Source organism: Nanorana parkeri, unplaced genomic scaffold (assembly GCF_000935625.1).
Source record: "Nanorana parkeri isolate BGI_ZX_2015 unplaced genomic scaffold, ASM93562v1 scaffold4, whole genome shotgun sequence".
NCBI classification, from domain to species: Eukaryota; Metazoa; Chordata; class Amphibia; order Anura; family Dicroglossidae; genus Nanorana; species Nanorana parkeri.
In genome coordinates, this window is record NW_017306272.1 from 4,742,019 (window position 1) to 4,755,371 (window position 13,353).

At 41.0% G+C, this 13,353-nt stretch overlaps 1 protein-coding gene across 1 annotated transcript in view; it reads left to right on the forward strand.

The window, feature by feature from the left end:
* Nucleotides 1-13,353, forward strand: part of SKAP2 (src kinase associated phosphoprotein 2) — a 181,977-nt gene that overhangs the window by 107,423 nt on the left and 61,201 nt on the right. The window contains exon 5 of the mRNA XM_018575404.1: nucleotides 12,525-12,593. Within this exon, the coding sequence (XP_018430906.1) occupies nucleotides 12,525-12,593 (69 nt within the window). The remainder of the gene's footprint in view (nucleotides 1-12,524; nucleotides 12,594-13,353) is intronic.

Here is a 13,353-nt window from a genome sequence, read left to right on the forward strand (position 1 = left end):
ATATATATATATATATGTTTGTGTAAAAGGAAAAGAAAATACCTGTATTTTTTGCAATGGCAGTTAGAATCTGATTGGTTGCTTTGCGTCGCCATCTTAGTAAATATTCATATTTTTGTATGCATTGACACTCCACAGTACCATTTCTTTTATTCTGTATGCTGGGGGTCATTTTACCATCTCTTCCTATTCTGTATATTCTGTGTGTATGGATATTGCACATTAGTATTAGTATTAGGGTGTAATTCTATGTATCTGTTCTTCTTCTCTATGCATGGACACTGCGCAGTACCACTTTTTTATTCTGTATGCTGGGTATAGTACTTAGTGTTTCTTCCTATTCTGTACATTTGGATACTGCACAATACCAATCTCTAGTACTTGTTCTATATATGTAGTTTACGGTATTTCCTCCTCTTTTATATATGGACAATGGATAATAGTACTTGTTCTATATGCTGAACGCACTATAACACTTCTTATGTTCTGTATATCAGTTGTAGTTCTCATTATCTGTTCTTATTCACTCTATATGGACAATGCACCGTACCCCTTTTCCTTTTCTATAAGGTGGGTGTAGTTCTTTGTGTTTCTTCCTATTCTGCAGGCTTGGATACTTCAAGGTAACACTTATCTTGTTTGTTTCTTATTTACTTATATTTTTATTACAGGTATTAATATAGCACAGACAATTTACGCAGTGCTTTACCTACTGCACATTTACATCAGTCCCTGCCCTCTAGGAGCTTACAGTATAAGGTCCCTATACATACACACATACAGTGCCGATTCAGACAGGAGCCAATTAACCTTCTAGCATGTCTTTGGAGTGTGGGAGGAAACCCATGCAAGCTCAGGGAGAACATGCAAACTACTTGCAGATAGTGTACTGTAGGATTTGAACTGGGAGTGTTGCAAGGCAGTTAACCCTAAGTGCTAACCACTAAGCCACTGTGCTTCCCCAATTCTTGGGTATATTTCTCAGTGTTTCTTCTTATTATGTAGATAACAACAATACCACTTCTTTTATCTATGTCGGGTGTTGTTCTTCTCATTCCATATGCAGGGATAGTGTATAGTAAAAATTCCTTGGTCCTGGGGAACTTCTGTCAGATGTGACCATGCCTTGGCTCCAAACATCACTTTCTTTCTTCAGGAGCAATTGCATTCTCTGGTACAGAGTCAGACCCGTTTTGACTATTAGTTTACCTCTGGACTCAACACCATGATGGGATCATACCTCACACTCACTAAGCAATACACGATGGGTGAGAAGAGGACATTCTTCCCATTAGGCACATAAAGAATCTCCATCTGGAATAACAGATCTAGTACACCGTGGTCCCCTGCTTCCCTTTCACTCTGCTTACTACTTTCTATATGAGGAGAAAATCATTCACTCATGCCTTTAAATGCACCCAGATAAATGCACAATCAATAACTTTGCAGTCAGCCTAACAAATTGGCCTGATAATGATCAGTTAAGGCATTTATTTGCGCGTTCTAAGCTGTTTTTAAAATAAGAAATGGCATCAACAAAGTATGTTCTGATTGCACTCTTTTGATGAGGTAAGACTTTATTCTACAGTAGTTATTGAGCCATTCTGGCATAAACAGCAATAATATTGGGTCAGAACCAGGCTGGGAAAAGTCTGGACTGATCAGCTCAGAATACTACTACATGTGTAGCCAAATAGGTGGGCCCTGGGCAAATGACCACCAAATACCTCAACTGTCCCAGATTTCAGAAAATATAGCCCACTACACCCTGCATAAGTCAGTGTAGTGATTTAGGTGAAGTCTGACATGAGGGGTCTTTCTGTAATGATTTTAGTGACACGTAGCAGGGATTATTTGGGAAATAGTGTGCAATGCTCTCAGAATATGGGACTATTGGAGTGTCTGGTGTGGTCCCCCCATAACCTACTGGGCCCAGGCAACTATCCTTTTTTAATATAGCTAAAATGGAATTAACTCAATTTCTATTTCTAAATGTTCATAGGTGAGAGCCAGACTACAAGCATCATCATGTCAAATTTTAAGTTTCCTGCTAAAACATCTATATCCATGATCAGTGTTCCAATTAAGATGTGTCTTCCATATTTCTATTTCATCTAGACTGTGGCAGCACTCAGCTCTAAACAACTTTTTATCATTTCCATCAGTCTTACGTAATTTTGTTTAATACTTCTTTGAAACTAGTACTGCTTGCTAAGACAAAGTCTGCAGTTGTCAACCCATCTGCCTTCATGCTTTAATAAAAGGGTATTTGTATATGTATTTCAGCCATTCAATAGTCACAATAGGGTATATTCATCAACAATATAGGCCTTTCATTTCAAATTTTGTCCTCTTAGTTTACTTAGTAAAGCTCACAAGAGAAGTGTGTAAATGTAACTGCATTTTCCAGGAATCTGTGGTGGGCCACAGTATGAAAAACAAAGATTGGCTCATAGTTGTGTAGGTTTTAGTTTGTTTATTTTGTTGCATTGCTTTAGAAGGATGCAATACTTGTTAATATGGTACTGTTATCCTGACAATCGAACAGATGTGTTAATCAGAGGGGCTTTATGGAGGTGTGGTCTACTGGCATCCATTCTTTCTGCCAACATTTATCTGAAAAATGTCTCCTTGAAATAATTTTAAAAGAAATTATGATCATGACTTTTACGGCGCCTAGATCAGTCAAAAATAAGATTGTGATCATTTCAGGATCTCATTTATATTGTCCCTATATGCCCCACCTTACCCCTACAGCTGCAAGTATCCACCTTTGCACAATTCAGCACCATCCTCCTCCTTAAATCATGGTAATGATACTCAGCATTGGGGGGATAAAGGAAACAATGGTTGTGTATCTAAACCCAAAAAGAAAAATGTCATTTGTTCCAGTATACCAGACATTAGATGTGGTTTGTTTTACCTGTGTTTTCACCTGGTGATCCAGCCATTAACCCACTTCCATTCTTAGTGTGGCAACATTCACTCAAAGTACTATAGCCATGGTGAAGTATTTTTGTCATACCAGAATAGAATGTGTGTTAGAACTCCAGAACACCTCCACCTCTTATCATCCCCATTACATAAGGAAAGGTGTCCTGACATTATTTAATCTACTGCAAGGACCAAAGCCCTTAATAATTATACATGAGGACGCTGAGGGACAGTCCAAGAGTGGAGGGGAGAGGGGTGAGCACCAGCTGGGGGGGCGCAGTCAGGTAAGTTAAAGTGCTTTATACCATAATGCTAGACAAAAACAAATAGGTAACCCTTGCACTGATGGGGTAGCCCCACTGCAAGAGGATTTTTTAACCTAAAGAAAGATAAGCTTTATGTTTTGCTTCCTTCATCATTATTCCCCTAGAGCCTGATAACTGGACAGTTAATTGGTATAAACACATTAATGAGGTTATTCCTGTGCCCTCTTCTCCTGTAAGCATATTCAGAGCCTTATTTATAAAAAAAATGCTAGGTGGATGCCGTTCATTTTTCTTATGAGCAGTTGTAAGAAAATGTATCAGTGTATACCCAGCTTTCGTCATGGTCTGACAAGCAGGCTCATACTGTTGTGTTGTAGTAGTACATGTGTTACTACATTCTGAATGGTACCCTAACGCTCCTTCCCAACACCTCTGCAATGCAATGTTCAGTAACACACTACCATATTTTGTGCTGTGTTGCATTGCTAAAAATGATGCACACACTTTTTTTGTGTTTTAATGCGTTCAAACAAATGGGCTGCCTTAACGCAATGCAGGTTAACAAGCAACTTCTTGTGTATGCACAAAATGCAACTCAAAAATATATATGGACCTTAATGTTTTTGCACAATTTTTGTTTTATAATGTGTTAAAAAAAGAAACACAATTTTACAATTTGTCATTTGTTTATTATACTTATTTGATCTTACTTTATAAAGGGTTATATTAGCTACATAATTTTAGTGTTGGAATAAATGGGACAAATTAGCATATAAAATTTCTACTTTGTACTCATATTTACTCATATTTTTGCCTTTAAAATGCTCAGAAGATAAAATGACTATGACTATGGAAGATAAAGCTGTCAGCTTTTTCTCCATTCAGAAAGCCTCCCCGCTGTGTAACCTGCCATTGACTGGGGCCTGCAAAGTGCCATTGGTCCAAGCTGTCCAATAAAAAAATAAAACACTGACGGCATCCATCTAGGTGCTTGATCAGTGACGAGCAAGTGAGAGACGGGGAGGCTCCTCCCTCCTTCCTTCTTCCCTCCCTTCTTCCTCCCTCTTCCACACATAGCTCGGTGACCGGGCCTAGGGCAGGGTGGGGGCGGGCCTGGGGGTGCCTCATCTGCCACTGACCTCGCCGCATGTCCCTGGAATGTTCACGCAAAGAGGGGTAAACATTCACTTCAATCATCTAATCATGTGCAAATAAATAAACAAAAACTTGCTTTTCACATAATTTAATAATTGAAGTGCACCACTCTTTTTTGTATGATCTTTCTTAACTCTTTTAGTAAATCAGCTTCGTAATGTCTTCTGTCTCTACTGTCATATGGACTTTCTTTGGTTCTGTCCATCTACACAACTCTAAGTTATTGAAACATGTCCATTGTTGCCCATATTTCGAGGAGCATTCTATGTACACAATTAAAAAATATATTTGTCTTTCTTTGTACTCAGCTTGTAATTTATGGACGTTAATCCATGTTATGACAGTGTGATCCCTACAGACTGTTCTGTGCACATGGGCCCTATACAAATGTATGGAGTTATATTAAGAAACATCTGTACTATTTAATGCTCTGTCAAACCATGACATTTTTTGCTACACTGGCAGATTTCACCATTTCAGCTGTTCCAACTGGTGAGACTGTGAAGCCGAGAGGACTCTTGGTCTTTGTTTATGTATATGTTTGTCTAGAGGATGAACTACAATTACTGCAATAAATGTGATATTTAGCACAATGGAAATGATCGATTCATGAAAATGCCACGCAGTGTGTAGACACATGACATTTGGATTCAATGCGCATGTTTTGGACATTTTTGACACATAATGCTCTGTTGAATTAATAAAACTTGTTTGTGTACACAGACACTAACAAAGTTATTTACTCAGATAGAAATTAATAGGCATGATCCATCCTGAAAAATCCCTGTAGTCCCTGGTTTTCGATTAGTAGAAGAAGCTATTGATACGTTTTTGTGAAGACTACAGCTCTTTAAAAATGCAAACCTTGAACTCTGTATAATGTGGATCATATAATTATTTTAGCAAGATAGAAAATGTTAAATTGTTGTAAAGTTTACCTGATTTTTTTTCTCAAGACTCTAACCCGCTTGCTGTAATGCTACAAGATTTGTAGCATTTGTAGCAAGCTATAAAGATTTGTAGACTATTCCATTAGTATCTACTGTTTATGTGTCAACGTAGAGACTATGGGGGTTGATTTGCTAAAGGCAAATAGGCTGTTCACTTTGAAAGGAAATTTGCACTTTGCAGGGGAAGTTTCTCTTAGCTTGGTGAATATATAGGAATTTCACTTTGCAAAGAATAGCCAATCCTGTGCAAGGAATATAAAACATTTTTTATTTTTGCTTGCACATGATTGGTTGATGGAAGTCAGCAGATCTTCACCTCATTCGCTAACTAAAGGGAAATTCCCCTGCAAAGTGCAAATTCCTCTGTAAAGTGATTCGAATAATATGCCCTATATTGTTTTCAGTATAAGCAGACCAACAGACTTAGTGACACATGCCAGTCCTCTTGCCCTGCCATCTAACACTTTCTTTGCATAGAGGTTGTTGTAACCTCTTAAAGGAGAACTATGGTGTAAGTGTTTTTCTCCATAGTTCTCCTCAGGGTCACGAGAGGACATAAACTAGCGTCCTCCCAAAGCTCAGTATATCGCGAGCTACAAACGGATCTATTGAGCCAAAGGGGTTGATTTACTAACCTTATAAACACACCACGAACATGTATACACCTCTGTAGTGTGTTCCCTCCCAGCATGATCTATGGGTGGAATCTAAACACCTTTGTAGTGTGTACACACCCAGCAGGTGTGTTGTGCAAAGCCAAGCATGAATTGCAAGGTGATGTTGTGTAAATTAGCTCTATGTTGTGTTGCTTGCGTTGATGAATGCAGGAATGTAAATGCATGAGCTAACCATTTTTGTCTAAACTGTGAAGCAGCATTATATATGCATCATGTGCATGATTTTTCCATATATGGCATTAGTGGAAATATGCTTTTAGAGACTTTTTGGTTGATAAATACGTTTTGCTGTGTGAAAATCACACGCACCTGGTGCGTGCGTGTGTTTAGGTTAGTAAATCACCCCCAAAGTGTGACAGTTTCAATGTCACACGTCGGCTCGAACTATGAGGTTGAGGGAAAATCATTCACCTCATAGTTCTCCTTTAATTGCTCTCTCTGTTAGGCCACAGCTCTCTGGCAGTCAATACATAGCAAGGTTAAAACCCTGCTTAAAAATCAACTTTACCTAAAAAGTCCAATTTCTGTTTTGATACAATCACGTCATCTTTCTGATTGGCTAGAATTTGTGTCTTTTTACAAAACAAATAAACAGCATAAAAAGAATAAAGTCATAAATCACTTTAAATAATTTGAGAAAGGAACAAAAAAGCATAGTCACTAAGCTGCAATGCTAAAAAGAAATATGTTGTATATCTTTATTTATTTATGTGTGATTTATTATTGGTATTTATATAGCGCAGACATTTTTAAATGTATTCAGGGCTGCCGATATGGATGTACAGCCAGTCCTCCCATTCCTGGCTCGGGCCCCATCGGGTTAGCAGGGGGGCCCTGGTTCAGCTTAAAAAAATTTCTTCCCTTTTTGCTCCCCTCTGGCTTATCTTTTTTTCTTCTTTTCCCCACCCCTCTCCCATCTGCATCTTAGTGTGAACTTTGCCCACCCATGACGAGGCAAATTGCCTTGTTTCGTATTTGGGCTGAATTTCAGTGCAGTCTGTACACTTTGGACGTGAATGGGCCCTATGAGCATACACTACTTTTTGTGTGTTGCGGTATGGTCAAATATGTTGCAGCCGGGAGGTACGTTTGTGGTGCTATTCAAATAAATGGCAATGCAATGCACTTGTCGCACTGGAACGCATTGCAGGTGCGTTGAATGATAGCGTTAGTTATCGGGGAACCGGGGTGGGCTGTACAGGGCACCATGATTTCTAATGGCAGCCCTGAATGTATGTATGTATATATATATACATATATATATACATACATACACACACACAGATATAAACAAAATACATTTCCTATATTAGGATAAATATATCCTATTCACACAGCATATCTAAAAATATTTTTTTCAATATTTCTTACCTTTTAGATATCTCTATTTTGTTTTATGTAAGCAGCAATGTCATTTTTTTTAAGTTATGTCATGTTAATGAGAATTGTGTACCAAATATAAAATAGATGTTATCCCTTTAACTTAGCCAATAAAGGGTATCACTTAAAGTGTATTTCTACTTTTTGCAGTCAAATTGGAGAAAACCCCTCTATATGTTCCTATTCACACAGCATAACGAAAAATTACTTTAAAAAAATATTTCTTACTTTTTAGATGTTTTGTTAAATTATGGCTGATTCCAGGTTTTTCTTCCCTTTCACAGTAGTCTGTCCCCAAAGAAAGACTTGGGACAGAAATTTGAGGATTGTGTTTATCTGATAAGCTTCATTATCATACAATGAGCAAGCCACCTTAGATCCCTCACCCCTCACAGCCCCTCTTAACATTTCAAAGAAATAGAAGCTAAAAGAAATTTTAAATGATTAAAACCTTAACCCAAGTAAAAACAATTTGAACTGCAAGAATAATGTTTTTTTTTTTTTTTTTTTTAAGCTTATGCTGTGTGAATGGGAATATGTAACAAATATAAAAAAGGTGTTATCCCAATTTGGCTATGAAAAGGGAAATGCACTTTAAACTCCTATCTCTAGAATACTCGGTTGGGAAAATTTAGACGCCTATTAAGTATACTAGGTTACACGTCGAAGCAAAACAAAACAAAAATCCAGACAGTTGTCACCAAAAGGGCATCTTTGCTGTTAACAGAGACAATGATACCCTAATCTTATCTGTTGGTATTAAAGATACGTTTGTGCAGTGTTAAAAGCAGGAAATGTCAGAATTTGTCCGCTCCCACTTGACGGAAATGCAGTCAGCGCAATATTCAAAATATCTGATGGACCCTTTCGAGTGGAGTGCTTTTTCTCGACTTGGCACAGGTTATTAAGAAAGATGAATCTCTCAGATGCTCATTTTGCCGCTTCTGTCTTGCAGAGTTAAAAAATGGCTCCTGAATTACGATGTTTTCATTGTATTTCTTATTTTACTGCTGCAGCTTCTCGTAATAGGGCTAATTTAGATGATGTGTCCTGTAGACCTTGCTGAACCTCCCGTCTATTTTTTTCCTTCGAGCTGTCATTACATGATTACATTTTTTAAAACATTTGCACAAAGTGAAGAACTATTTGTTACGTTGTGGGTTAAGCTGTAAACGGTAGTGATGAAGTGGCAGCATTTCAGCTTCTGGTGTTTCACAGAAGTAATCATACAGAGCCTTGTGTCAAATTTTCAGGAATGTATTTTCTTCTTTGTACTGGAGTTTTCATGGAATCTGGCTTCTGCCACCAATTAACAACATTGCTATCAAGGGATAGTTTCCTTTTTAAAGCTGAACTCCAGGCAGATATAACAGATGTAAATTAATACAGCTCTGTATTCATTAAAGAGGAACTTCAAAATAACACAAACACACTTTCAGAAATGTTTAGCGATGAATAGGGATGCACCGATACCTCATACTCGCCCAAATGCTCCGATGCCTAGCCCAATACTTCCGGTATCGGGAAGCCGGGCAGCGGGTCATTACATGCTGCCCAGCTTCCTGATTGGCCGGGAAGCCGGCTCCATGCTCCCTCGTAACATGTGACAAGAGAGCATTGAGCTGGCTTCCCGGGCCAATCAGGAAGCCAGGCAGCATGTAATGACTCACTGCCCAGCTTCTTGATTGGTTGGGAAGCTGGCCAATAAGGAAGCCAGGCGCCGTGTAATGACGCAGCTCCCAGGTTTCTGATTGGCCTGAAAGCCGGCTTCATACTCCCTCGTCACCTCATGACAGGAGAGCATGGAGCCAGCTTCCAGGCCAATCAGGAAGCCAGGCGCCGCGTCATTACACGGCGCCCGGCTTCCTGATTGACCAGAAAGCCTAGTGACGAGAAGCATGGGGAAGGCTTCCCTGCTGATCGGAAGCCGGGTGGTGAGTCTTTACACGCCGCCTGGCTTCCTAGCTAATCAGGAATCCAGGTGTCAACTCATTACATGCCGCCTGGCTTCCTAAATGGGGCTTCCGGTACCGGTATTCAATATAGGCGAGTACCAGAAATATAAAATATCGGTACTCGTACTCAATACCGAAATACAGGTATTGGTGCATCCCTAGTGATGACAATCTACAAACAGGTATTTATAGATATCTTCTGGCTTTTTTATTTTTTGCATACCTTATTTTTCATTTCCTCTCCATTCTTCTCACTGTGGCCGTTTTTACTAAGAGCAAATTAATATATTTCCCTTTACTTCCTGGAACTCTGGCACATGTGACTAGGACATGTGACCATGCACATCATCTCAGGGGAGGAAAATGCCTTTCCATGAGATTTTGTAAGATTACAGATGAGATTTCCCAGCAATACACTGCTGGTGTAATCTTCCCAGAATGCAACGCTTGGGCAAATTACATAATTTGTGACAAAGAGGACCAGGAAGTAAAATAAAAATGTGTTTGTTTAACAAATTAATGTAAGATGTTTTTATATCAGCATGCAAAGTTGGTAAAGGTCCACTTTAATGTATCATTAAATGTACTTTTTGAAAGGCAACTTGTGTAAGTACCTGAAGTTGACTTGGTATCAGTCCTATACAGCAGCACTCAAACTACGGCAGAAAGGGAGAAGGAGGGGCAAGCCTAGGAGCCAGTCAGGATTTCTGCATGCAAAATTGTTGACAAGGAACATGCTGATAGGAGGAGACAGCAGGGTGAATAGGGGGACAATCTCATCAGTCTGCTGCTGCTCTATCTCTGTCCAGTCATCAGGCTGGGGGTGAAGAGAGAACACGACTGTATTCCTTAAAGTAGTATTAAACCAGGGGTGGGCAAACTCCGACCCCCAGCTGTGGTGAAACTACAAATCCCATGATGCATCTGTCTCTGGAGCCATGCCTGTGAGAATCTTGCAATGTCACAGCTGGAGGGCCAAGGTTTGCCCAGCCCTGTATTAAACTCTTAACCTGTTGTTTTGCAATAATGAATCCAGATTAAGCAAGTATACATTGCCCAGCAATTTGTCCAAAAACTTACAGTCACCATCTGGATCCAACTTTCTCAGTGCCACTTCCCTGGACTTCCTGTTGAGTACAAGATCACAGGGGACAGTTCAGTCTCCAGCATCTGTCCATGTACTAGCTTGGAGGAGGAAGGAGGAGTGGGGAGAAGGGAGGGGGTGAGTGAATTTGTCTTGCTGTGCCTGTGTGTTTGTTGATACACACAGCTTACTAGCACACACAAGTTTGGCACCATAGGATCCTGCAAGGGAAAGGAGCCACCCTAAGGCCCGGTTCACACCTGGGCGTTTTGTAGCGCGTTCCTACGCTCTGCCAAACGTTCAAACACCGAAATACCATTATTTCCTATGGTTATGGTTCCCACCTGGGCGTATTACAGGCCGTATGAACGCGCTACAAATGTCCTACGCCCAAAGAAGTACAGGAGCTTCTTTGGGGCGTTTTTGCAGCACGTTTCCATTGGGATACAGCCAAGTAGCCCTCGGAAACGCCAAGTACACTAAAACTTTTAATCATCAAAGAAGCACCATTCATTGTAAGTGATTTAAACAACATTTGAAATAGGTTAAAAACCTTTTGACTTTATATCACTTTAACAGCAACATAACCATCCTCTTGGCCATGTTGTGTGAGGGGTCTTTGTAAATCGTAGGACTAAATGGACAGAACAAATCCTTGGGCAGGTAAAACAGCTCCCTTATATGTATTTGGGATCCTGTCATGAAGGTCCTTGTGTAGGCACTGCCTGCTACAGAGTTACAAAGATCTAGCCCTGTCTCCCAATTGTTCTCCTGCTTTATCCCGTCTCACTCTCCCAGTGTCAACACGCCTTGCACAGGCACGGTTCAATATTATCACCATGAAGAACCTAATTAATGATGCACCACAGTTGCTAGGGAATATGTATATGTAGGAAGTAAAAACATTACTTTAAAAATAACTTGGATATTGTTTATGATACCCAGTGCTTTAAAAAAAACAAGGGTCACTTACACAGGGACGTCCCTATAATGAGGCAGCCTGAGATAATTGCCTCAGACGGCATCTCATTGGGTCACGTGGAGGGGCATGCTTGCCACCCCCTTTCCGGCAAAAGCGTTCCACCAGGTTTGTAAGAGCTCTTAGCATCCCACCGAGCTCCTGGCAACCACCACACCAGCACCCACCCACTCCTTTCCCCCATAACTCTCATCAACACCAAACCCCCATCCCCCCCATAATGTGCACCACCACACTGGCACCCCACTCCTGGGAACTTTCATCACCATAACCCCAACCCTCCCCCCCAGGTGGCAATAAGTCTAGGGGCACTCCTGACCATACATGTTATAATCGGACCATATCAACTGTAGCTTTACCAAAACTATGTAATGTGTGGGTCTACCTAATCTGCAATTTGTATCCAATCAGGTGGGCCCATGCACTACATAGTTGTTGGTAGACGTAGAGGAGATTGTAACGGGTGTGGTAAGCTTTAATGTCATATAGTTAGGCTTCATTCACGCGAGAATCGGCCGGCAGCTACAGCTCTTGCTGCGTGCACGGCTGTATAGGGCAGCTCCCGGGAAGGACAGGTGTTGTGTGTGATTAGTATGCAGCCCCTATCCTTCTCTATCAGACTACACGGCCGTACGCCGCCCTACGCTCACCCGCCCTGCACGTCCGTGCGGGTGTCTGTACTTGTACACTGACAGGATGTATCCTGTCTGCGTTCGAGCTGGGACACCCGCACACGTACGGACGGGCAGGAGGATTGAGCGTAGGGGGGCGTACGGCTGTGTAGTCCGATAGAGAAGGACAGGGGCTACATACTAATCACACGCAGCACCTGTCCTTCCTGGGAGCTGCCCGATACAGCCGTGCACGCAGCACGGAACTGTACGTGCACGCAGCACGGAACTGTACGTGCCGGCCAATTGTCGTATGAATGAGGCCTTAGGGTTTACATATTCTGTAAATAAAATGGACTCATAGCCATTGTTGTTTTACCTGAATATACTTTTCGTACACAAAACTGAATTTTGCTGCAAAAAAAGAAATAGTGAATTAATGAAGGACAAATTCCTTATTACTGTTTAGAAATATTGCGTGATTTTACACTTGTGTCTTGCAGCATATAAAGCATTTTTCTTCATTTTTTCAGGAAATCAACCAGTGGCTGCTCAGGATCTCGTGGTTACAAAGGCAGGATATCTGGAGAAGCGCAGGAAAGGTTTGTAAATTTACCATTAACTGAACTTTTCTAACGTAGTTAGAGACATTCTACACTGCCTGGCCAAAAAAAAAGTCACACACTCTAATATTTCGTTGGACCGCCTTAATTATAGCACACATTCACCATGGCATCATTTTAATAAGCTTATGCAATATCACAACATTTATGTCTGTCCAGATTTGCATTTATTTTTTACCAAGATCTTGTAGTGATGGGAGAGTCGGCCACTGCGTAAAGTCTTCTCCAGCACATCCTAAACATTCTTAATGGTGTTAAGGTCAGGTGCAAGACTTTGCCCAATCAGGACAAAGTACTCTGTAAGAGCCATGATTGGGCAAAGTCATGAGTCGGCGGGTGCGGGATTAAAACGCTGGATGTCGTGATTGACCCTGGACTACGTCGGCGGATCAATTTTTTGTTTTTAAATAAAGGATTTTTTCAAAAGTCTGGTCTTTTAATTTACAATTTATTTTAACCCTTTAGTGAATGGGTACTCATTCACAAGGGGGGGCCGCTTCTCGGTGCCCCTTTATTAAAGGGATACCCTGATGTGAAAAGCCCCCTGCCTGCACCCCCACAACCAACATCCCAGGGCTTGTGGGGAAGAGCCCTAGTCTCCATCGGCACCCTGAAAAGCACCCTCCCAGTGCCGAGGGCATGTGGCCTGGTATGGGAGGGAGGGGGGGCTGCTCGCTCATCCCCCCCTTTCTGGCCCTGCCAGGCCTATGCTCGGATCAAGGGTCTGGTATGGAACTTT